We start from the raw sequence: 27,740 nt of genomic DNA on the forward strand, positions 1-27,740 counted from the left end.
TGTTAAAGGGGGAGGGAAAGCATGACACAATGGCATGTACAGGGCCTTTGTTGATGTTGTGGTGTCAGGTACCTACCTACCTACCTACCTACAGCATATCACCCTGCATCCCATTGCTGGTTTGCCTCTGAAGCAGGGTTGGTCCTGGTCGGGAGACCAGATGCTGCTGGAAGTGATGTTGGAGGGCCAGTAGGAGGCACTCTTTCCTCTGGTCCCAACAAAAAAATATCCCAATGCCCCAGGGCAGTGATTGGGGATATTGCCGTCTTAAACAACAAAAATGTCAGACGGGACGTTAAATGGGTGTCCTGACTCTCTGTGGTCACTAAAGTTCCTATGGCACTTGTGTTAACCCCGGTGTTCTGGCTAAATTCCCAATCTGGCCCTCATACCATCATGGCCACCTAATCATCCCTAGTTTCTAATTGGCTCATTCATCCCCCCCTCCTCTCCCCTGTAACTATTCTCCAGGTCATTGCCATAAATTAGATGTGTTCAGTCAACTTATCTGGTAAAATAAGGGTAAAACATTTTTTTTAAATAAATAAAAAAAACAGTAAGGACCCTACTGTGCAGGAAGCAGCCTCTCTAAGAGACAGGATACGAGACCAGAGTATTGGGATACGAGACCATATTCCCCCGCTGCTGTCTGAGAAGCTGCTGTCTGAATTCTCTGTTCCGGTTTGACTGACAACAGACGAGAACGATCAGTTTCACTCTCCTCAACAGTGACCACTGATCAAATCGTATTGGTCACATACACATGCTGTTGCGGGTGTAGCGAAACATTTTACCTTCCAAGGACCCTTCCTCATAATTTATGAGCTACAAGAAAAACATTGGCGTTTGAAGATCCAATAGATGGGGCCCCAGGAAACTTTTATAGAAAGCCTTGCCTTCCTTTTATGAGTCTACAGAGCACTGGTAGCCTTTGAAGCCTGCTGGGTCTCTGGCTGATTCACCTGATTAAAACTGACCAGTGAAACTATGACTACTACACATTCTAAAATTAGCTCACGCTAAATGACCCTAATTTGATGTGAAGCCCCCTCCAATACACGTTGCATCCAAACTGAAGACGAAGGGCCCCTGAGCCCAAAAAAAGCAGCTGTTGCTTATTCAAACGAAATAAGATATTTGACCTGTAAAAACACCTAGCTGACCCCAGAATTAACCCTCAAACACAACATCACATTATTTCTTCCACTTTCTTAACCCTTTCCAACTGACTACCATTCACAGCGTTTACCAGAACTCTGAAAACAGACACCTGTTACGACTGGGGTTGAAAAAAGGCTAACTGACATTTCTGACTTGAGTGTGAAAAGAGATTTGAGCATTAACGGAAAGAATGTGGAGCTTTGCTGAATGGACATAGTGGAGTTTAAAGGTTCAGTCCATCCTCATTTTCCTTGCATGGATGGATGGATGAGACCCTAACAGCTGCTGTTTCCAGACTACACATCCAGATTTGCTCCATTGAGAACCACCTCTGATTCATCTAAACACTGGTTCGTTACACTCATCCTAGATCAATGTGGACCACATGGACACCCAGCACCTTGGTCAAATGAGGAGGATTCTATTTAAAAAGACATGAACAAATAAAAGGTGGAAATAAGATGTTTAGAAGTTCAATTATCTTGTGTAACGAAGCGGTTGAGATCTGAATGTTGAAAGCTAAATGATGCTACACGGTATGATAGGGGACTGCATTGATGGTGGTTATGGTATAGGATAGTACCAGTGTCTACGTGCCACATCGAACCTCTCTACTGTCATGTATAATTAATGTTAATACGGGCTCATACAGAGATATGTATACCTGTGTTCTCTAGTAAAGATTGCGCACAAGCTACATTTTTCAACCCCCTATGTGAGGTTTCAGGCTCTGTGGTAGATTCATGGTTTCCTGTTTGTCAGTGGAGACACAACGGAAGAGGCCTAGACGAGAGAGCGAAAGAGACATCAGTGAGAAATGGAGTCAACTCATATACCACCTGAAGACTATAAAAATCAACGTGTTTAAAAAAATAAAAATAAAAATAAAAATGCTGATTCATTTCAAATGACAACTACACTGACCACATCAAGACCGTAAACATATTCCCCCAATTTCCCTGTTAATCACGCCAGCTGACAGCACTGCTACTATAGTACTACTATAGCATATTAAACCGTCTTAAAAAAGGCACAGCCACCACATTCCCTACTCCCCTCAAGAGTTGGGGTCAATTCCAATTAACTTCAGTCAGTGAACTGACATTCCAATTCTCCTCGTTGAAAAGCAATCCACTTACCCGACATGCACCCTGTGCCCACCCGGTGCTCCTGGCCAGCCAACACGGCGTTCCCAAAGGAATGTTTTCTCTCAGGAATCTCTCCCACATCCCATTCGGATACAATCTGCCCACAGTCTGCACCGGTGGATCATTTACATGCACCCATAACCAAATATTGTTCTGCTTTCATTCTGCCGTTCAAACATTCATAATATCCGGCACATCCTGACCCAAATACAATATTCAAGGAGTGTAATACATACTATGAATTTCATTCAAAACTTGTTTGTAGAGTTATGAAGCAATGGGTTAGTTGTTTGCGGAGCGATGTGCTTTCGGTTTGTTTTGGTGTCTATATATTAAATATAATACAATTCGGCGGAACCTTATTCAAAACGTGTTATAAACCCATAGAAGACTCCAGAACTTTTCCAATTAAACCACAACCTCTTTAGTTGCCTTTCTGTTGTGAATTATATGACAAAGTCATTTTTTTTCTTCTCCGTTCTTTGAGGCAAATCCAAGCTTTGATGATACCAGAACTCTGGATACCATAGAGAACGGAAACATGGATGAGAGAGACCATGACAATGATTCATCTCCTGCACGACGTCTAATTTGGCCTGATGTTGGGCCATGCTGTTTGAATTGTGTAGTCAATGATTAAGCTGGTCCATCCGGCACTGGTCTGTGGGAGAGAAAGAGAGCGCTCTGGTCCAGGACCACATGTCCTCGTCTCTTCACAAGACAACGGGTCATAAAGAATGAGAACTCCACAGCACCAGTCATCCAATCCACTTTGAAGGTCTCTGGACTTCTGAGGAGCTCACACCAGTTAAGCTGCTTCCTCATAATTGGTGCAACACACATTGTGACAGATCCTATTTGCATGGCTCAGATAAGAGACAGTAAATGCCTTCTCAACAACCCTTTAACACATGGATGCCAAGGATGTCTTTGGGAGGAAGCCTAGGCATCATCCGCTTCTTGGTCAAACACTGTTACTGATCCCCTTAACACGGTCTGCTCTTTTAAGGTCCCAGTTCCCGAGGGGGTGACCTTGTGTCCCAGTAGCCTGGTCCCAGATCTGTTTGTTCTGTCTTGCCAACTCCAAGTCCTGGTGTGTCATTGACACAAATGGAGTTGGCAAGACAGAACAAACAGATCTGGGACCAGGCTAGGGTCTCAGCCCTGTACCGACCAAATGGTCTGACTCGTTCTCTCCCCCTCCATCTCTCTTATTCATTCCCTCCCCCCCTCTCTTTTACAGGAGATGACATTTCCATAGTTTTGGCGGCTGTCTCTCTCTTGAGAAGGAAGCGATCGTTAAGTTGTATGCCTTCTGCTGTCTTGAGCAGATATGTGGATGGTAGGATTACATGGGGCAGTGTGGGAGAGGGCTGACGGACAGGCACGGCAGGATGGCACCGGATCCTAGTATTGGACATATTGCAGTAGTCACTATTGCTCTAAGAGCAACTCATCCTCTGTATAGCTTACTGTACAAGACACGCATGCAAGAGGCATTATAGACTAAATAGAGTACAGTATTGTAAAGTAATATCACAATTCACTCGTTTTCCTATTATTCGGTATAGTGGGAATGAATACAAACGTATCATAATCAGCACGGCGTTGTGTTCTGCTCTTCCTATTAGTCATGTTTGGAATGTCATTCACCTATTTACCTTGCAGCCTATAAGCACGGCACAAAAACTCTCATTCCACACGCTTGCTGTTTAACCGATGGCCTCACGCTTGCAATTATCACTTTCCTCTCTCTGAACCAAGGGGTGTAAATCTTGGGATGTATTTATGTCAACTTACCCATGTTTTCTCACTTCCTGTTTTTCAGCAACAGTTTGACAATCATCCACCTCCCCACCACCACCAGCTATAATAACCTTAAGGCCCGTCATTGGAACTCCTTTCTGGGTTCGATGCCAGCTGCACAGCAAAGGGTTACCGCTCAACAACTACATCATACCAGTCATCCAACAGATTCCCATTCATAGCGACATACAGAAGCATCCAGGGTCAATGCCCTGCTCAAGGGCACGTTGACCAATCTACCCCCAGGCCAAAAAATGTGAACTCGATCCCTTCACAGTTCCCCAATAGCTGTCCCTCAACCATTCGAGACCCCTCCCACAGTCCCCCCCCAGAAGAAAAAAAATGTATTTTTTTTCTCCATTCCACACCCCCAAGAACTCCAGTGCACCAACCACCAAGAGAATGAACTAAAGAGAAAAAAGACAAAAGAAAACAGCAAACAATGCAAAAATTAATAATAAAAAAAATACATTTAAAACAAAGGACATCAAGGACAACGAAAATCTTAACAGCAATGCCAACTGTATATGTTTGTGTGGATGTCTGGCACTATTACATGTATGTGTGTGTTCTTGTATGTGTTTATTTGAATGAGAGTGTGTGTATATGCATGTGTACAAACACCTGCACGGCATCAGCCTCAAGCAAACCGGCATTAGCTTTAAAAACACTGCCCCTCAGTGTCATTCAAACATACTTTTTATGTTAAAAAAAGGTTTTTACTTTTATATCTTTGGCCATCATTCAAACTCCACTCCCACTTCTCTCCAATTCCACATCCCAACCCTCAGCCCATCCCATCCATCTCTGCTGGCCACCCACTTTGGGTTTCTACGCAACACATATCTTTCAACTATGCTGTGATGTTTAACATACAATTTCAATCTATCTAATCGTATAGAATCCACAAATTGCGAGTTGAAGATAAATACTTTTACTAAGAGTATAAGTAATTGACTGACCCGGTCTCTCCAGATCTCCTAAGAGTACTATTTCTAGGGTCAATTTTAGATCAATGCTATGCATTTTCAGCCATTCCTGAACCTGAGACCAGAAACAGGCTACCTGAGGGAAATACCAAAATAAATGGTCTATTGATTCTGTATCCTCACAACAAAATCTGCAGAGCTTCGATGATTTTATGCCCCAAATATTCAACATTTTGTTGGTGGAAAGAATTCTATATAATAATTTTAGCTGAAAAGCACAAAGTCTTGAATCTTGCATTGTTTTATATATCAACTCATACACCCTCTACCATGGAATCGGTACATCAAAAATCTCTTCCCAACTAGTTTGCAATCTGTATGGCACAGTTGTCAACATCCTGGTCCTCAAATCAAACTGGTATACTTTCCCATTTATGCTATTTTTATTCGTCCGCCAGTTTTGATCCTTTATATTGGGCAGACAGACCAGTTCCCTAACACCTCCCATTGCCACCTGCCTCCTCAATTTTTGGGGTAATGCTGTAATCAATTGGTTGTACTCTTGGATTGAGCAGACCTTCCTGTACAATTCTGATAACTCCAAGAAGGACATAACTCTACCATTCCAATTTACAATATCATTTAAGAACAAAATTACCCTTTTCAAACATATTTTCCATAAATACAGGTATTTTATCAACCAGCACATTTGAGTTCAGCCATAATATTTGTTGTAATATTTGAATATCTTTTCAGGGGGATGAAATTGAAATTGTAGCCAGCTCTGCAATGCTTGTTTGAAAAAGAGAGACACTAAAAAAAGTATCATTTTCAATTAATTGAAAATGAGACATGGCGATCTGCACAAAGGCAAAAAGGAAATTTTTAAACAATGGAGGTTTTCTTAGTAATCTACTTGAGAACCATTTTTATGGTTCTCAAGTAGAACCATTCTACTTGAGAACCATAAAACTTTTGAATGAGTGAAGCTTTTAGAGAGGTTTAGTGCTTTTATATTTAGTAATCTCAACCCACCCAATTCATATTCATTATATAGATAGGCACGTTTTATTTTGTCTAGTTTAGCGTCCCAGATAAAGCGAGATATTTTTTGCTCATGATTTGAAAAACGAATCATCAGGAGTAGGCAGCGCCATAAGTGAGTAAACTGAGATATGACTAAGGAGTTAGTAAGAGCAATTTTTCCATAAATATACAGGTATTTACCTCTCCATGGTTGCAGGATCTTGTCTATTTTTACAAGTTTTCTATTGAAATTCATTGTGGAGAGTTTATTTATATACTTTGTGATATGAATACCAAGTATGTCTACTTCACCATCAGCCTATTTTCTAGGTAAACTGCAGGGTAATAGAAAAGTAATCTAGATCTTCAATGAGACATTGCAGGGATCTAGCTTGCGGACTTAATATAAAATGAGTCATCGGCATACATGCACACCTTTGTTTTTAAGCCTTAGATTTCTAATCCTCTAATGTTGTTATTGGATCGGATTTTAATAGCTAGCATTTTGATGGCCATAACAAATAGATATGGTGACAGCGGGCACCCCTGCTTAACTCCTCTTGACAATTCAAAACTCTGAGAAGTAGCCGTTATTTACTATTTTACACCTGGGGTTGCTATACATTATTTTCCCCCATTTTATAAGAGAATTACCGAAATTGAAAAAAATCCAGGCTTACTTTATCAAATGCCTTTTCAAAATCCGCTATGAATACCATTCCTGGCTTCTTATATGTTTCATGATGTTCTATTATTTCTAGTAGTTGTCGTATATTATCTCCAATGTATCGTCCATGTAAAAAAATGTCTGATCAGGATGAACAATGCGTGGTAAAACCCTTTTAATTCTGAGTGCTATACATTTTGCTAGTACTTTTGAATCACAACATTGAAGTGTAAGGGGCCTCCAGTTTTTTAGATAGACTGGGTCTTTATATTTTCCATCTGGGTCTAGTTTTAATAATATAGAAAATCAGACCTTCCTGCTGAGTACCTGACAGACTACCATTTCTATAGGAGTAGTTAAAAGAATCTAACAATGGAGCTTTTAGTATATAACAAAATACTTGATATACCTATTCCGGTATGCCATCAAGCCCTGGGGTTTTTCCAAAATGAAAGGATTTAATAGCCACAAAAAGTTATTCCTCTGTAATTTGGTCTCATCCTCTTTCACTGATCTTTCTGTACATTTGTTAATTTTCCATGTTTTATATTAATTTGGAAAGAGGATGAGACGGAAAAGAGAACATCTGCCTAAAATAATTAGCTTCCTCTTAAAATATAATTCAGACAATCACAGATGACTCAGTCTTCAGTAATGAGTTTCTGCAAATAATTTTTATTAGCGTTCCTGTATTGGAGATTCAGGAAGAATTTTGTGCATTTTTCTCCATATTCCATCCAGTTTGCTTTATTTTTGTAATAGATTACATTAGATCGTTCTTGAATAAGTTCCTCAAGTTCTTTTTCCTCTAACCTATTTTGTATCTCTGAAGTATCATTTTTATTGTTACCTGTACTATTAGTTTAGGGATTTCCCTTCTTAGTCTCGTCTTTTAAGCCAGAAACTGCCTTTTTATTATTGATGAATATTGAATTGAATGACCCCTGAAGGTACATTTAAAGGTATCCCAAACAATAAGGGGATTTGCTGAACCTATATTATACTGGAAAAATTCAGTTATAAATTATTTTGTCTTAGTTAAAAATAAGTTGTCCTCCAGTAAACTTTGATTAAATTACCCCAAACTTTTTAATAACATTCCATATTGCATTCTGTCTCTGCTGTTCAATCAGTTAGACATGCACTTGATTGAACTTGGGTATCAAGAGACATTCCGATTTTGAGGTAGGAGATTATCTGGTCGCTACTCCTGTTTGGTTAAACCCATACTGTATACTAAAAGTCATCAAGCGGAAAAGAGTGGAGAGCAATGTTGGACATCCTGCTTCCCAAGAGGACCAAGTCAAGTACAGTGTTTCAAGTTGTATTAGTCATATGTACAGGATAAACATGGTATATACACCGTTCAACAAAAGGCTTATTTGCAGGTTCCTTCGACAACGCAACAATAACAACTAATACAATATAAGAATAAAGTAAATGGCTCAGTAGAATAGAACATACATGTTAGCATTAAGAATAATACAGGACGGGTGAACTGTGATCTGTGTGATTGAGATAAATGGGTAACGTTTCGGTTGGTAAACAACTGGGGGTCAAATGAAGGCTGGAACAGTCCGTAGAGATGAGGCTAGGTACACTAGGGGGATATACGTAACTGTTCTGTAGTGTACATCCAAGAGGATATCCCACTCACTCAATGTCCCATCCGTCCTTTGAACCAAAGGGAACCAGCTGATTAAGAAGGTCAACGTGCCGCTTTACTGCAATAACACCATAGCATGCGATAGTGGGCTTGAAGAATAGAGTGGTGGACAGCACACACACACACACACGCTTCAGACGAAGGTGGGTGAAGAATGCTACCGGCTCACTTCATCTTTCACTCCTGCCGTCGCTCGTCGGCCCCCTGAGAATGTGACCTTTGGCCCTGCGCGGCTCAAAGCAGATTGTGTTAAAAGACAGCTTTCCACACAGGAACTTCTGGAACACAAAAGATAATGACCTGCCCCCTTTACCCACCACAGAGACAGCGGCAGAGCGAGAGATGGAGGGAGAGAATAGAGAGCGCATGAGAGGCGAGGCAGGCCCATGCTGTAAATACAGTGAGAGTGAGAAAAATGGAGAGAAGGAAACAAAGTTGAGGAAAATATAAGGGGAGGCCCATGTTACAAAGACAATGACAAGGTGAAAGACAGAGCGAGAGAGAGAGAGAGCGAGAGAAAGTGTCAACCAGAGATGGAGTATATGAGAAAGGAGAGGAAGGCCCAGCATAAGTGCAGCCATTATTGTGTTGAGTGCCATGGTGGACACTGTGTGAGAACCAGCTGCTTTAAGTCATATACCTACCACAACACTATAAAACCCTCCAGGCCTCTGCGAAAGAGGGAAGACAGACTGAAAGGAACCCAGCCACAGACTCATCCAGAGCAGCACTGGGGGAACTGGTGTATGGCAGACACACAACCATGAAGTGGGAAGTTGGGTGGTTTAAAGAATATTGTATCCCCACTGAAAACTGTTACTCTTCCTTATAAGTGGAAAATGTAATTACGTTCAGAGTGGAGGAATGAGACGATAAGGTGCCCTGAGACAAGGCCTGAGAAGACACGGTGGGGAATATTTTTCCAAGATATTCGTTTCATTTCGTGCTCGCATGTGCTGCAATTAGCTACACATAAAAATGTGTTTCCAATTAGTTTTATTTGCCAGCTGCCCCCTTTATATTTCCACACATTTTGTTATTGGAAGATATGCAATTATGATCACTCCCATGGCCAAAAACAACCACAGAAGTCAAATTAATATTCCTTTAAGCATTAATAAGGGGCTTACATAGACTTAAGAAAAAAGGGTTTACAGATGTCTGGACATCAATCAAGTTGTTTGCTCATATCTCCTAAGTAGGGTGTTCTACAGGGCCAGAAACATTCATCTAATTTCCCTGTTAATGACCTGAACATGTTCCACTACGTCAGAGTAATCACACAACAGGGTTCAAACAGACTGTTGGCTGTACCCTTCAGACAGCACAAACAGAGGAGGCCAGCAAAGAGGACATACGGGAATCAAATAAATAAATCCTGTTACACCAGAGATAGACCAAATAGTCTCCAATTCTGATCTATAGAGAGCAGTTCTGATCTATAGAGAAATGAATGACGGCTGCAATGACTGGCTAGTTTAGTGTCAAGCAAAGGTTACACATAACCCAGAAGCTATTCCTCAAAAAGAAATCATTCGGAGTGATACATTGACACTGTAAATGGAGTCATTAGATCGCAAGCATGTGTTGTTGACGAACACCACGTCATTGAGGACCATGTGTACTCCATCACCCAGTACTGTTAAAACAATCATGATGGACGTCCTATCATGTTGTTGTCATCATGATTCTGTGTAGTGGTCAGAAGGCGGGGGCCCATAGCCTGCTGTGCACAAGCTGCCACAGGCCCCTCGCTGGCACACCAACAACTGTCACCTGTAACAGGAAATGACACTTTTGCTGTTCCTCCCTGATCACATCCTCCCTCCCCCCCCCATCTCGTCCTCCTTCCATCCACCTATCAAATACACTAACAGTACAGTTAACCTCCCAGTGGGGTCTGGTAGATAGACTCCTCTGTCATTGGATGAGAAAAGGAAAAGCTGTTTAAGAATATGATTCATTATGGTGTTTATGGCATAACAGGCCACAGATCCACCTCTTAAGAGCTCTCTACCTCCAGGATAGTCCCCCAAACAGGGTCTGGCTCACTAGAGGGAAAACATTATAGATTTTAACAGAGTGAAATGGGACAGATTTTTTTGCTTTCCCGTTGTAAAGTGTTTTGCTACGGTGTGTGACCCACGTTCAGTCCTGCCACCTTGCCTGTGAGCTGAATAGTAACTAAAGCATGAAACAATGGTGGACGTATTAGCTAAAGGTTACACTGTAATCACAATGCAACTACTCCCTTGTGGGCTAATGTAGCTAATTAACTGTTGGTTTATTGTGTTGACGGCTAATAACTGTAGCGGCTAGCCCAGAAGCTGTAAACACGTTACAGCTTAAGATATTTTAATATTACGTCAGTGTCTCCTACACTAAAGCGTCGGTGAAATAATGAATGACGGACTAAACACGTGGAACAGGGTTGGTCACGTTTCCTCTCAACACTGCAGAAATACGTAGTCGATGTTTCTGTATTCCCATTTGTTGGTTGAGTTTACATGTCAATAAGGTGTTATGACATTAGCAAGCGGTAGGTCACGTTCTGATATACAATATTCTATTTTCATATTTACAATGTGTAAGAGTTCACTATGTACATGTCCTGGTGTGTATACACGCTGAGTATACAAAACATTATGAGCACCTGCTCTTTCCATGACAGACTGACCAGGTGAAAGCTATGACCCCTTTCTGATGTCACTTGCTAAATCCACATCAAATCAGTGTAGATGAAGAGGAGACCGGTTAAAAATGGATTTTTAAGCCTTGAGACAGTTGAGACATGGATTGTGTATGTGTGCCTTTCAGAGGGTGAATGGGCAAGACCATGAAAATCTAAGTGCCTTTGAACAGCGTATGATAGTAGGTGCCAGGCGCACCCGGTTTGTGTCAAGAACTGCAACGCTGCTGGGTTTTTCACACAACAGTTTCCCATGTGTATCAGGAATTGTCCACCACCCCAAGGACATCCAGCCAATTTGACACCTGTGGGAAGCATTGGAGTCAACATGGGCCAGCATCCCTTGTGGTATGCTTTCAACACTTTGTAGAGTCCATGCCCCAATGAATTGAGGCTGTTCTGAGTGCAAAAGGGTGTGACCTCAATATTAGGAAGGCTAATGTGTGGTATACTCAGTGTATATGTGTACGGTACCTGTTAGATATTGGGGGAAGTCTGGGATGTGCTTTTGTATGTTATTGCTGTAAGAGTGAGTTAGCTAGCTCGAGATTAGCCCCTGCTAATTCACAGTTGTTTCCACGCTAACAGCGGAATCCCGAATCTACAGCCATCAACATACTGTTGTCCTGCACATCTAATGTGCTTCTTTGTGTCCATCGGTAGAATAACCACCAATCAATTGGGACCGCTGGCAGGGCATTCCTTTCTGTAAAAACAACGCAAGAGGGCTACGAAGTACGGTCCCATCTGTTACACTGGTGCTGAGACCAATTCTCTTGTCTTCGCAGCATAGCTGTTGTGTACACACACACACACACACTAATGTTGACTGCAGTTAAGCTAACAGTATCACTCCTTGGCCATATAGGGATACAGTGTGGCTGACACCCCAAGGCAAGGACATCTGACGTGTACTATGGTGTGACGACGACAACTGGAGCAGAAAGCTACACTGCTGCTTCTTGTTCAACTGTCTTCAATGATAGTTGTCTATTGGTGGATTGTGTACAATACAACCTGTTGAATGCTGGGTAAAATGGAGATCATGTGACCAAAGCTGGAACTACTGCAAATAGAAGCAATATGGCTGATATTTCAACAGCAGAAACAGGGAACGTGGTCAGTCACATACGATGGGGCACAAACATGGTTCTTTCTTTCTTGAGAGGCAAGTGAAGCGGAGGGGCTGGGTTGTAAAGGAATGGTCCGCTCTTCTATTGAAAAAAAGTCTCATGCAGAAAATGTGTCCTGATGCTTCAACTCACCTTGAACTTGCTACAGCAACCCACCAGAGAGCAAATGCATGGGGTTGCCAAAATTAAATTGTTGGCCTCTACATCTTACTTACTAATCCACTGTAATGTATCAAAGTCAAACTAAAACAATCCCTGATGGGATAAAAAAAAAAAAAAAAAAAGGGGAACTGAAAAAAATAAGACAAACATACCAGGGACCTTAAAACACAGAGAGCAATTAGGACTAACATGATTGGCCAATAAATACTCCCCCATCCATTTTAGCAGATTGATTATTCAAGCTGAATGGAGCCGAGCACACAAAGGAAAAGGGAGAAGACAGTGGGGGATGAGAAACGGGGGGGGGGGGGGTAACCTAAAGCAGGGGGAGCAGTAACCCCCCCCCCCCCCCCCAACTCTCCCAGAAAGCACAATGGAACAAGAGAAAGACAGATAGAAAAAAGGTCAGGTCTGAATATTCACACCGTTCCAATCCCTGACAAATACAGCTGTCACACACTACACGCTTCAGCTCCAAAACCCCATCCAGACAGGACACCTGGCAAACTAACTTTGACACACACCAAACACACACGCATTGAACAACCCTGCCATCCCCCGCTTTCCCTTTCTATCCCTCCTCCAGCCTCTCTACAGACGGAAATCACACACAATCAGAGAAACAAGAAGCCGTAGCATGTTGTGAATGAACAGAAAACCAGAGACACTCACCCCAGCCTCTCTTTCTCTCTTCCTCCTCTCTTTCCTCTCAACCACCCTGATTTCTGCTCCAGCAGGGCAGGATCTGCTTCTGCTCCCAGGCCCCACCCCCACAGCCTGGTCACATGACCCACCACTCTACACCCCAGCAGGCCAGCCAGGCGGCCAGCAGCAGGCATGCCACACCCCTCATTCAGGGAGAGTTGAATGGGGAGCATTGTGAATGTGCTGGACACAGGCAGTGTGTGTATATATGTGTACGGGGGGGGGGCAGTTGGAAATTGGAGAAAAGGGTGTATGCGTTTGACAGGAAAAGTGAGTGTGTGTAAGAGGTGGAAACTGAAATATTAAACAGAACATTTGTGACAGTTTGCACGTGCTTAAAAAGGAAATATATTTTTGTTGTAACAAATGTGTATTCGGTGAAAGAGAGAGTATGTGTGTTGATTTCTGTCTGTCCCTTCCCTCCTAGTGCAGTGTGTCTCTCCCTGTATGTCTGTGTACTGTGAGGAGGACACTGGGTCATCTCTCCTCCTGGCTCCTTCTCCTCCTGGGCTACAATGAGTCTCCATCCATCACATTAATGCCTGCCTCATACAGCCCCATGACTAAAGGAATATGTCCCAGATAACGAATGAATACCATCCCTTAGAGTCATCAGACTCAGCATGAAACATTCTATGGGAAACAGCTCTGTCGACTTCCATTCAAAACATTATGCACTGTATAAGAGTACAATGTGTCATTTCCTTTTGGTCTCATACGTTCACTTGTTGCATGCAATAACAGCGGAGCTCTGTCTTTATCATGTCTACATACACTGAAATACATTAGTGTGGTATTTTCTTTTGGTTTCACAGCTACATTCCCTTGTTGCGTAGGGCTATCCATGCAATATCTGTGGAATTGTGTCTATCAGAAATCTGCATTCACACTATAAAAGACACAATCCTTTCAACGCTGAAACAACACGCTTCTTTCTTCTCCGATTGCTGGAATTAAGAGATCATTTGTTTTATCTCAAGCGGGTGGAAAGATGGAAAGAGAAGCATCTCTGTACTGCACTTATCTAACAAGCTTTCTGTTCCACGTTTGCAAGCTGATGAGAGGCCCAAAAGATGTTTTCTCATATTCAGCACAAACGCCTACCTTCCTGTCATGGTTTCAGTGGTTTGTGTATGTATTGGACCACATGGTTTGTGCACCTGGCCCTATTGGCATCCGGTCTCAGTGAGAGATAGATATGAGAGAGTAGGTTGTCTTCTACTGAACTAATACAGATCATCACCTGCATGCTCTTCGGTTGAGGCTGTGTCTGTTTATTCTTCCAAAAATACTCTTATTGAAGCTATGCAGCTGCATGGGGTTCCTGATTCAATGTAGGGCAGGTTCTGCAGTATGCACTGATTTGTCCATGATTTGTTCATTTGCAGCATAAAACACTGCAGCACAATCATTGTTTGTTTGTTGCTTTCCCCTTGTCTTGTGAGAACCCAGAGATCAAATGTGACTGAATCAATGACCGCCATAGTTAGTCCTGTGGAATAGCAGCTCGTTCAGGAGGATCACCCTGTCATGATGAGCAAATTCTAATTGGAACTCAAGCTTTGCTCATTGACTGAGTCTATTTCAGTGCTCCAATTCATTGCAAAATAACTAAGTCACCGGCCCATAGAAATAGACATCCTAGAACAGTCATCCTCCGATTACTAGTGTACGCTCATGACCATAGCAACTGATCTGAGTCCAGCCCTTCAGCTCTTCAGCCCTTCAGACCTTCAGCTAATAGACCTCAGAATATCTTTTTGGCAAAGAGAAGCTCTGTGGGTGAGAGATCACATTGACTTCCTTCCTTATCTTGATTACATGCCACGATAACGAGATGAGACCCTGGAGCCACTTCCTTGTTTTGCAGTTGCAAACAAACATTTGAATTATTGTGCCAGAATCTTATTAAATGGCCCAGCTCTTACGCCTCTCTTGCTCGGTTGGCTGAATGTCTCTCCAGAGCTTTGTTTGTCATTCTGTTTGTTTTGTCATTTACCCCACTTTTGGAGGCCATTTTGAGGCCAGATTCGTATAATCACATCAAACTGTGTGGGCCGAACAGGCAACTGGAGACCCATGCAGGCACAACCCCAGAGGGGAGCTCTCTGATTGGACTAGAGGTCAGGTCTGATTGGAGGAGGCCCACACAGTGATTAGAACACATTGAGCTGATTAACCAAGTCACCTCAATGACTCAGCAGAGAGAGTGACTCACACAGACATACAGCCTCCCACCCAGAGAGATGGAAGAAGGGATGAAGAAGGGATAAAGAAGGACAGAGGAGGAGGAGGGAGAGAACATCTGGCCAAGCTTATCTGGGAAGGAGAGAAACAAGCGACTTCCTGTTGAGCTGTAGCCGAGGCTGCTCTGCTCCCCTGTGGTGCAGATGGAGACCGCATGTGAGGATGCATGCAACCAGCTGAAAACATCTGAGGCCTGGGTGCATCTCTCTATTCCAAAGTGGCTTCCTCTCCTTGTCTCCTTCTCTTCGTCCACACTTATCTGTGGGAACCGGATAAGTGATAGCAAATTCCCACTAGGATTAGATCAGTGTAGGTGAAGGAAAGCAGACGGAGAGAGGTAGCCCCTTTACATTATTGAGATGAACCCATAATCTCATGGCACCACATAGGAGACATGGTATAGACAGAAAAAGGCCAGTTTAGAGTTCATTTTAGGGACAGACTTCTTCCTGACTGTGTGAACAGAATGAGGATAAACGCTGACCTTGATCACATGGTCAGTAAAATCCCTAGCCCTAGTTGTTCTTCTCTCGCTACCCTGAAGACATGACGTTCGTGCAGTCCATTTCTAATCCTCCTCCATATACACACTGTACTACTCCCTCAGGGACTGTGCTGCACTCCAGCAACGCTACACGATCCCTCCAACTCTGCTCCTGACTCATCTCAGACCTCAGCTTGTATGTTGCTCTTCAAGGTTACAATAACCCTGGCCTTGTTTGCTTTCATCTGCACTCACTCTCTCTCTCACACACACACACAGACACACACACACACACACACACACACACACACACACACACACACACACACACACACACACACACACACACACACTCTTTTGAAAGAGCCATGCGCCTGTTGTTTGAACAGCGGCCGCAAAGTAGATAAACTGTCGGAATTTGTGGTCAGAGGTTTGTTTTAGCCAAGGTGTTTATCTAGTGGATTGTTTCCCCTCAGTTTTACAGTGTTAAGCTACTTCCCAGCTGTGTTACCTAACAGAGCCAAATAACCCCCATTTTGATAGATATATACACTACCGTTCAAAAGTTTGGGGTCACTTAGAAATGTCCTTGTTTTTGAAAGAAAAGCTAATTTTCTGTCCATTAAAATAACATCAATTGATCAGAAATACAGTGTAGACATTGTTAATGTTGTAAATGACTATTGTAGCTGGAAATGGCAGATTTTTTATGTAATATCTACATAGGCGTACAGAGGCCCATTATCAGCAACCATCACTCCTGTGTTCCAATGGCACGTTATGTTAACTAATCCAAGTTTATCATTTTAAAAAGGCTAATTGATCATTAGAACACCGTTTTGCAATTATGTTAGCACAGCTGAAAACTGTTGTGCTGATTTAAAGAAACAATAAAACTGTCCTTCTTTAGACTAGTTGAGTATCTGGAGCATCAGCATGTGTGGGTTCGATTACAGGCTCAAAATGGCCAGAAACAAAGAATTTTCTTCTGAAACTCGTCAGTCTATTCTTGTTCTGAGAAATGAAGGCTATTCCATGCGAGAAATTGCCAATAAACTGAAGATCTCGTACAACGCTGTGTACTACACCCTTCACAGAACAGCGCAAACTGGCTCTAATCAGAATAGAAAGAGGAGTGGGAAGTCCCGGTGCACAACTGAGCAACAGGACAAGTACATTAGAGAGTGTCTAGTTTGAGAAACAGTTACCTCACAGGTCCTCAACTGGCAGCTTCATTAAATAGTACCCGCAAAACACCAGTCTCAACGTCAACAGTGAAGAGGCGACTCCAGGATGCTGACCTTCTAGGCAGAGTTCCTCTGTCCAGTGTCTGTGTTCTTTGCCCATCTTAATCTTTTCTTTTTATTGGCCAGTCTGAGATATGGCTTTTTCTTTGCAACTCTGCCTAGAAGGCCAACATTAACAAAGTCTACACTGTATTTCTGATCAATTTGATGTTATTGTAATGGACAAACATCTTTTTTGAAAGAAAAGCACAAGGAAATTTCTAAGTGACCCCAAACTTTTGAACGGTAGTGTACACACACACACACACACACACACACACACACACACACACACACACACACACACACACACACACACACACACACACACACACACACACACACACACACACAGTAGATAGAGAGAGAGAGAGCTAGAGAGTGAGAGAGAGCACTGTTGAGTCTGCTATACTGCAAGGCTAGCATGTACAAGGATTCCATCAAACCCACATTAGAAGCATGCAGACTCAGACATAACACATACTGTGTATATGCACAAACTATTCAACTCCACTATCGACACAAGGAAATTCTTAGTGATACATAACTCAACTGTGGACATGGAGCCTTAATGCAACATAGCACGAAACAGCACAGACGATAAAACAAAACTTCAAGGAGAGCGAAATCAATGCAGACCTTATGCGGCCTTACCTCATCTAAACTGAGGTTTTAGGCGGAGAAGAGGAACTTATTAAAAAGCATCTTGGGATGTCCCTGAATGCCTTTCCATTTCCTCAGCGTCTAAAGTAGAGTTAAACATCATGTAGCCCTGATTGGCCTTAATAGAAACCAGTTGTCTCAGTTACACCAGTTATGTCGCAACAGCCCTCCCCTTCCTTCACCAAGTTTGCATCCCAAATGATACCCTATTCCCTACATAGTGCACTACTTTTGACCAGAACCCTATGGACCCTGGTCAAAAGTTGTGCACCATATAGGGAATAGGTTGCCATTTGTGTCGCAACCCAACAGCCATACTCACAGAGGACCTCCATCTCAGGGTTAATGTGCATCTCTGCACCACATGCAGCCATGTCTTCCAATCGCAGTCCCAGTCGAAGCATCACAGAACAGACTATTCCGACGTGGAAGTAAAAAAAAATCCCCAATAAAATTCCCAACTGCTTCCCAAACCTAAACCCTTTACTGTGACAGCTGGGAGTGCCTGGGAGCGATTGGGATCTAATGCCCTATTTCTGTAACTCTCCCTCGTCCCGATGTTCCCAACTCGACGTTTCTTACCCGGAGCCTCAAGACTGAACAATAAACAGAGCTCCACGGATCGGATTGGCCTTCCGGGGGAATCCCTGCCCCTAATTCCAGCTGGAATTCTAGGGGGAGCCAGATGACTCAGCATGGAATGGAGGAGAAGAAAGAGAGGAAGACGGGACTCTGATTACATACTTTCTCTCTGTGCGGTCGTTCCAGAAAACTTCCCAGAGTTATGATGATAATTATCCATAATAGAAACCTTGCCATGTGCTGAACTGGGAGAGACAGAGAGAGAGCTTATCAGTGTTACAGTAAATGAATGCCAAAAGATCTAGTCATAACATAAGTTGTCAAAGTTATTTTCCAATTATAGCTTTACTGTAAGTTGGATGAATTAAATGGTGTAGCCTGTTTCTAAAATATATGTCAGTACAGTCTAGAAAGGGAGAATTGGACTAACTGTAGACATGTGTACTACTGTACTCAAAACAGCCTCTACTTTGTCTGCAATCCAATGACTTTACTTAGCTAACCAACACTGCATTCTGTCAGAGGCAGTACTGTTGCCCTTTCCCCTACATCTTCAGCTGCTCTTGCTTGTTCCGTCTTCTCTCCCCTGTGTCTCATCACTGAGTACAAAGGTGAAAGTTCACCCAGAGTTCCTCTGAGCCGAGCTACTTTAGCTAAATTGACAAAGCTAGCTACGTCCACAGGATAATGACTCCCAATGTAGCGGTGTTAGCTGTGCTTAGGCAATAGAGGACTAGCCGCTCACCATGGAGGTGAGAAGCCAGTCAGGCAAGTAAGCAGTGTGTGTTTATTGTGTGCGTGCTAACCCAGTGTTGTTTGATCTAGGGCTGTTCAGAGGGGATTAGGGTTTAAGTCTAGTCATAATATTACCCCTGTCAAACACACCTCGAGGCACTGTGCCATGCGCCAATGGGTGCGATGATGACTCCATTATGAAGAGTGGTCTCATTCACCTCAATGTAAAGTGAGCATCAGCTAGGAAGTAGTTGCCACGGCTATTATCAGCATGGGGCACCAGCCTGTTAAACTGACACCATTTTGGCCCTACAGTACTTCCATTATGTCCTGAGGAAATTGATTGAATGACAGATCAAATTAAACAAACCTGGGAGAGGCCTATACGACCAAATCAATGAGATCTGTCAGCGAGACACTAAATTAACATGGATTCATGTCTTCCTGTTTTACATTTTTTTAAATAATTGAAGATGAATAAACAATTGATCATAAAAAGTAACTGGTTTCCTCTTCTATTGAACGTCTGAGGATCAATAACCCCCTGTAGTACTGTGTCTCTCCAACCCCCCCAATGGACTAGTGACTGATAGAATTAGAATCACAGAACATTGACTTGAATGGGGATGCCCGTTCTAGTAATTATATTTCTATGGTGGCTGATGACTATTATTATGGTACCTCCTTAGGAGAGGTCCAGCAGGGAGAGGTGGTGTACTGACCCCACACATACCCTGCCCTGCCTCCCATCTGCCCACTGCCCAGCCTAGCAGATGGCACAACAACGGTACGTATTGGCCATCTGTCCAGTGCCCACTCACAATTTGTGTGCACACACACTGACTCAATCTCTGGCCACACAGCAACGACTGCTGGTTACTGCCCTAGACAAGACCTGTACATGACGTCAATATCTGGGAACGTCGTATTGTTAATAAGGTGAAAGAGAGAGTAATTACAGCAAAAACACCATTATCATTCCAAACATGGCCCTTATCAGCCAGAGAATGAGGGAAACCTCATTAGCAGAGGATGTTGAGAGCTGAGGCACTGACCCAAAGAGGACCTTCTCTTTGTTAACCAGCTGTACAGTTGGCAAAACGGAGAAATACTGAGCTCATCCTCATCCGTAGCAGCTGGGTGCAGTCTATAAGCAGGACCAGACAGGACCAGACAGACACCTCTTAAAGATAAACAGAATAAACCAGATAAAAGACTGTGGTAGAGTCAGGGGAGGGTCCAGACACTGGTAGTGATGATAGTTGTTGGCTGGTGGTCAAGTGGTCAGGAAAAGGTCCTGGTCCTACCTATTTTATACGGTCATGACTAGTGTCAGTCCAGCTTGACCAGCATTCAGAGAACTCACTAAGGAAGACAAGGGTGGGGACCGGGAGATAGTGGCTCAGGGAGACTGGAAATAGGAGGAAGGGGGAACTGGGGTTGCTTTAGTGGAGTGTATGGGCGCGTGTGTGTGTGTGTGTGTGTGTGTGTGTGTGTGTGTGTGTGTGTGTGTGTGTGTGTGTGCGTGCGTGTGTGTGTGTGTGTGCTGCATGGGAACCTTCTTTAACCCCTGACTTCCACCAGGCGGAGCAGAGTAAACAGAAGCTTCCGGAAACCTTATCTGGGGGACCCTGTTCGGTTTCCACTTCTCTCAGCTCAGCTCTACCCTCAGTGGAAGCGCTCAATACACACAGGCTTTCCACTGACCCAAAAACACTTTCAATCACATCAGGAATAAATCCTACAAAACACAAGCAGACACATTCATTCAGTTTTAGTGAGATATAGAACAATGTGTGAGTGAGAGAAGAGAAAGGGGGGAGAGAATGAAAGAAACAGAGTGGATAAGAGAATAAGAGATTACTTAAGAGTACTTAAAAATGCACCTTTAATTACTGTCTACATGCCCTCAGCAATGTCCTATATAAGATGCAAGCATTACCTGCAAGCCAGGTCCCATAGCTATCTCCTCTAAGCCATACCCTAACCCTACACTCCACCTGTCATACTGCACCTCCTGCTGGCCACTCTGAACTCTGCACCCACAGACATCATTATGAGCTAACACCGCTAGCCCTCAGGGGAGCTGAAAGTGAGTGGCCAACACTGCAGTCTAATGACCTCACTCTGTAGTTTTCCTAGCCCGCTAACGCTAACTCTGAGAGGTCTGGAACCTGGAAACAGTTTAACATGAGCCATGATGATATGCTCTAGCAGACGGCCTCCTCTACTCAATTCAATTTCAATTCAAGGGGCTTTATTGGCATGGGAAACATATGTTAACGTACGTTTCTCTCCTCGTACCATAGTGACTTGGTGAATGACTTCATGAATACCCTGCGAGCGAGAGAGAGGCATCTCTTGCTATGATGGATACCAGGGGCGTAGTCATTACGCCGAGTCTGTTGCATCATTTCTTTTAAACGGAAGCAAACAAGGAAGGACCGACCTGAATTAGTCCAATAGAAACTCTAGTTTCGCTCTGTTTGCTTCCGTTTGGTTCTTAAACGGTAAATGGTTTCCGTAATGAATACACCACAGGCCCTGCTGTCAAGCGCTGCTTTATCACAACGACTTTACCTGAGATACCAATCGGAGTGCTTCAACTAAGACTAAGACTAAGACTAAGAAGCTGGAGTTTAAATCACATAGCGCTGTAGGTCATTCTAGTTCCACATATGTGACACAGCATGGAATGACATGAGGAAGGGGAAACTGAATACAGTACTTTAGAATTCTAGGGAATTAGTACAAAGATTCTTACTTTGGGAATGTTTACACTCGATTTCACAGTACAGGCCCAGTGTGTGTGTGTGTGTGTGTGTGTGTGTGGTCAGAGACTAACTCGACGTTAGCCAGATGGGAATGGCGGCCCCCCTATTCCCTAAACTTTCCTCTTGGGGGGTCCACTGCTAATCATGTTAATCAGCCTGGGATCTCCCTACCCTTCTGTCTCTCTTTGTGTGTGTTTGTGTGGAGGGATTCTCTGTAGAAAGGGGATAGTGGGGCCCTCATCTGGTGTGACGCTGCAGAAGGTCAGATGGTGGTACAAGGGGGTAGGGGACCGAGACAGACAACACACAGGCAGGCCACCAGAGGAGAATGAAGGGGCATGGAGGAGAACAGTGAGAGGAGTGGGTCAAGGAACAATCAAACTGCTTCGTCAGAACTTTGTTGATCAACCAAACATGTCAGTTCAGGGCCAATGAGACACATTATAGAAGATTTATATCAATAATTTCAATGCTGGGTTAGAGGGCTTGAAGTGGCAGAACTGATGGCATAACCAACCACCCCCCAGGACAGAGTGGTCAAGTTGAATCTCAATGGGAATTCCTCTCTGTATTGTTACAGTATAATATAACAGTAATCTACAGTCTAATGGACCTCTGGTTGTAGGGAGGTCAAAGGGTGGCAGGTAGCCTAGTGGTTAGAGTGTTGGGCCAGTAACTGAATGGTTGCTAGATCGATTCCCTGAGCTGACAAGGTAAAAATCTGTCGTTCTGCTCCTGAACAAGGCAGTTGGCCTACCGGGGAACAGTGAGTTTTCATTGTAAATAAGAATTTATTCTTAACTGACTTGCCTAGTTAAATAAAATAAAAAGGGTAGTCAACTGAGGCAAATCATAATCTACTGTAAAGTTCAATGTAGACGTGTGAATGGGAGCAACAGTGCACTGATTCAATTAAAGAGTCTTCCCATTTCTTCTACAGTACATATAAAACATATTGAAACAGGTTATTTTGCACTCTACAAACATCAGTTACCTGTTGATATTTAGAGCCACCTACAGAGATCAGAGACTGACATTTTGATCCTAGAAACATACTAAAAATGTATCCAGATGTACTCTATTGTGGTGAGATCACACAACTGGCTGGAAGTGCCACTGACTCAGATCACATGACCCAGGCTGAGCGAGGAAGAGAGGCGAGGTCAGGACGAGGGGAAACAATCGCCCTGATGGACAGCACACGGAAGGAAGGAAGCCCGGGAAACCAGAGTGTGTGTCTCTGATGTCATTACCCGTTTGAAAAACTGAATGGACAGGAAAACGGCTTATCACTCAGAAAAACACAGCTGACAGTAACTTGGACAATTTCAAACAAGGCACAGAGTCAACAATCTGTACGCCAATGTAAAGAGTTTCAAATCCACCATTATCTAGGTAATATCTTGTCATGAAAGAGGATCAATCTCTTTAAAGTCACTTGTGAAACCATCACATCTATCACTCATAGTCACCTATTGAAATTAATTAGGGCCTACTTGTGTATTATGTTGGAGCCAATTTCTCCTACTTGACACAAAATCTGATGGAAACAACACACACAACCAGTCCACTACAGTGCTGTGTTGTTCACGTTTCTGCTCCACTGATGCCATCTCCCCACACTGACAGACGGAGCGGGACAGAGCAGGGGTCAGAGTCCCTCAGTCAGTCAGGGTGGGCCCTGGCCTCAGGCCCTCCAGGCAGGTCACCCTTCATTGAGAGCCCTAATAAGGCCCTCTCCCTCTGGGAAAATAACTAGCCCAGACCTCCGTGGCCTGAGTAGGAACCAGGCTACAAGACTCCCAGCTCCAGAGCAGAAAACACACACACACACACACACACACACACACACACACACACACACACACACACACACACACACACACACACACACACACACACACACACACACACACACACACACACACACGATCATCCCATCAAATCTGAGCTCTTAATATTGGAATATAGCCTACAAACTCGTACCGAATTATAAAGTATGGTAATTTATACTGTTCCAATCCACGAACACATAATGCTAAAATGGTCTGTGTCAACAGGAAAAAAAGCCTACAGAATTATAGTTAATTAAGGCCAAGTAAGTCATGGAATACTTGGCAATATCGATAATAGCACTGACTGGAACATACTGGTTTATTAAATACTGAAAACCATGATTCATTTGATCACTGCGGAGTTCGAGTTTGAGGAAGCGAACGAGCAAGGCTAAGTAGAATGCTTTTCTGCATGTTTCTGTGTCCAAAATTTCACCCTATTCCCTATATAGTGCACTAGCTTTGACCAGAGCCATAGCTCCACTATATAGGGAATAGGGTACCACTTGGGAAGCAGCATGTGTGCGTTTGTCCATCTGATAAACAAACCAATGCGTCTAGCATCTGTAGTTTCCCTGCAGCTGGCCCCATGCTGTGTGCTCCCTCAGTCTCAGGTCTAAAACGTTGTCTAAGCGTTACTTATACATTCTCTAAACGCTCTCTAAATATGGCTTGAATGCCGTCTAAAGACTGTGTAAATGCTGACACATTAGGTCATATTTGGCTCCGGGTTTTATCCCTCAGTTTACAGGAATCTAACTTGGCTCGTGTCGGACGCCCCTTTTGGGGGCCGAGACACGCTCAATCTGCAGAGGGAGGAAAGAAGAGGAGTGTTTGTGCGTGTGTTGTAAGAAAGAGAGAGGAGGACAGAGAGGGATAGACAAAGAAAGTACAAAGCAAAGAAAAGTGAGTGAGCGGAACCCAAATGTGTCAGATGCTGCCGACTACTTTTGCTCTAGGACAGGGTTCTCTCCATCCATTCACACATTCATCACTTGCATATGTAGGAGAATAAAACAACATATTGTTGTTATCTCACAGTCTACCAAGAGTGCATGAATTGAAGAACAAATTGCCTGAATAGTTTTTGTACATTCAGCGATAGGGGACTGAGTTGAGAGGGAATTGTAGAACAAAGCAGCTGAACATTCATTGATAGGGGACTGAGACGCTGGGCTCCAGACAGAGCAGAGTGGGACAGGAGGGACAGGCCGTACTGACAGACAGGCCCAGGCTGGGCTTTAATCAAACAGACCTCTCCTCTTACAGGCCCACTCCGGGGACCCAGAGCTCTCCACTCTGTGTGTGATTGCATCTTCCAGTCCCTCTCTGAGGTAGTAGAGGAAGGCAACTGGAGGGGGATGATGTGTTGTGGAAAATGTTCTGTACCTCCACCACTGGAGGTTTGAAAACTAAAAGTGTATCCAAAATGTGGATACCTACACTACTGTGTACTGCGGAGGTATGTGCATATTGCCAATAGTCTTAAAACAGAAAGCTGACATGAATGCAGGACCATAGCACACGGTTTCTATATATACACCTAGCCTCACTGGTCCCAGATCATGTTTGGCATGATAAAAAAACTATTTGAGTTGGCTAGATAGTACGAACAGATCTGAGACCAGTCTATGATGCACTTTGCTTACTCATACCACTTTTACAGAGTTGCATCTCTCCACCAAGGCAGGCTGTATCAGACTGGAGGCACTCAGCCTGTGTTGGAGAGGCCACTCCTAGAAACAGTCCCCAGATCAGTGGTGTGAGCCCATTACTGCCTCCACGCCGCATTGGGCCTCTCTGCTTTCTCATACCAAAGCCTCTGCTCAGAAGCCTGTGTTATGCTACGGGGAACTCCAGCCCAGATCAAACACACACACACTACCAAACACACCAGATCCTATGATTGGTGGTTAGCAACACACACACACACACACCAGGTCCAAAGCCTCAAAACACTGCCTTACTCTCCCTTGCTTACACATGTATATACTGGTCATCTCCATAGCAACTTCACAGTGACACAATTGAAAGACAACGGAAAGTTGGGGTCTTCCTACAAACCCAAGCATCTCTATGGCTGTTTGTGTTCCCCACCACTTGAAGGCCCTCACTCTGTTAGAGTGACTACATCCAGGATCACATGAGGAACCTAAGGAGTTAGAGGGTTCAGGAGAAGAAACCTAGGGTCAGAGGTTACTCACTGTCTGGGTTGGGGGACTTGGTGCGGTTGGGCGAGGAGCAGCGGATGGTGGTGACGATGGTGTTGTGGTGGGGGTTGGGGTGGTGCGGGTGGTGGACCGGTGCATGATGACCATGGTTCTCGTGGTTGTTCTTTCCATTCCCCGTTGTCTCGGGTGCTTTGGTGACGCTGATCCCTGGTGTGGTCCTCGCGGCCGGGCCGTCCCCCAGACTGGCGGGCTCGAACCTCCGGGCATGGCTGGGTGGCTCGGGGGTCCGGGCCCCTGCGCGAATCACCACCTCCTGGGGCGTTTTAGAGAAGGTCACCTCCCGTTTGTGGCCCATCTCGGGCGTCTTGGAGTGGCCTAGGACCTCGGGTCGTTTCGCGCCGAATCGGAGCGAACCAGGGCTGGTTGGATCCACCTGCTTGGAGGAAATGTCGATGGAGAGCTCCGTGCGTCCCCGGGATATGGGCTCAGGAGGCTTGGAGCCGCCCCCTCCCATGATGGCCTTGGAGATGGAGCCGTTGTTGTTATTGCTGGCGCCCAGTTCACGGTAGTAGATGCTGGTGGGGGACATGACGGGGCGGTGGTTGGTGTTGTTGGGCGCCCGGCGGGAGCCTGGCGAGGAGTTGACCGAGGTGTCCACATCCTCCACCTCAAATGACCTCTTTAGAGCTGCATGGAGGGTGAGATGAGACAGACACACTCAGTCAATGAGTCATCCATACTACCATTTCTGACATTGCTGATAATCAGAGTGCACTTAGGGCCGGTTTCCTAAACAAACGTTACGGCTAGTCCTGGACTAAACAAATACAACAGCAAATATATGAACAGTGTATTCTAATTCCAGAGGAGCAACATGAACTGTATTGACGTCCCTGGCATCATAGCTGCTTGAGGTTAGTGGGTAGAGAGAAGCTGGAAAAGCAATCTCAGCGACATCACAAAGGAAAATGGCAGCGACAAGCAATTAATCCAAGCTCAAATCATTTCAATAACTCGTTATTAGTGGTGCCAATCTGTCACTACATACGACTGCAGATGGCACTGTATAAGTTTATACTAGTTTAAATGGTGCCAGTTTTACGTCACAGTGTGGTACTGTATGTTATAAAATGTGATCCAATTTATACACCCACTTGCATGGCCTCAAGTGGCCTTAGACTTGCATGGCCTTATATAAATGAAAGTCATATATCTGCCTTGTATTCTCTACATACAATACTTGAATATTGTATGAGATATGGATGAGTAGTGGTAGTAACTGATGCATAGCCTATATACACAATGCATTAATACCGAATTAACAAAATGAGACACGCCTCCCCCAGGTTACTGGTGGCTTTGTGAGAAAATCCAAAAAATAAGTTTAAACAAAAACATGAGGCTAGTTTGGCCTTGTAGGCATTGCTTCTTGGAAGTCAACTTGAATCCCATGGGGAAGATGCTAAGCTAGTCACTGTGGTTACGAGCTGGTTATGACATCACAGTCACACACATCCATGACCTCTCTGTACTACTCAATAACTCCAAGCTGATGATCAGTTCTGTTATGGCCTAAAGAGTGTGTGTGTGTGTGTGCGCGCACGCCTACACACGTGCATGCATGCACACTACCGTTCAAAAGTTTGGGGTCACTTAGAAATGTCCTGTTTTTGAAAGAAAAGAAAAGCACACAAGACTGGCAGCTTCATTAAATAGTACCCGCAAAACACCAGTCTCAACGTCAACAGTGAAGAGGGGACTCCGGAATGCTGGCCTTCTAGGCAGAGTAGCAAAGAAAAAGCCATATCTCAGACTGGCCAATAAAAATGAAAGATTAAGATGGTCAAAAGAACACAGACACTGGACAGAGA

General features: G+C 43.9%; 1 protein-coding gene across 5 annotated transcripts in view; it reads right to left on the bottom strand.

Annotated features, from left to right (window-relative positions):
* Nucleotides 1-27,740, bottom strand: part of LOC115147186 (septin-9) — an 83,844-nt gene that overhangs the window by 21,027 nt on the left and 35,077 nt on the right. For 3 of the 5 annotated variants that reach the window (XM_029689260.1, XM_029689261.1, XM_029689258.1), the window contains exon 2: nt 25,903-26,556. In XM_029689260.1, coding sequence (XP_029545120.1) covers nt 25,903-26,556 — 654 coding nt within the window. Of the gene's footprint in view, nt 1-13,059; nt 13,155-18,094; nt 18,352-25,902; nt 26,557-27,740 lie in introns of those variants that run through there. The other 2 variants (XM_029689262.1, XM_029689264.1) reach the window with 2 other exon arrangements.

This window comes from Salmo trutta, chromosome 14 (assembly GCF_901001165.1).
Source record: "Salmo trutta chromosome 14, fSalTru1.1, whole genome shotgun sequence".
Taxonomy (NCBI): Eukaryota; Metazoa; Chordata; class Actinopteri; order Salmoniformes; family Salmonidae; genus Salmo; species Salmo trutta.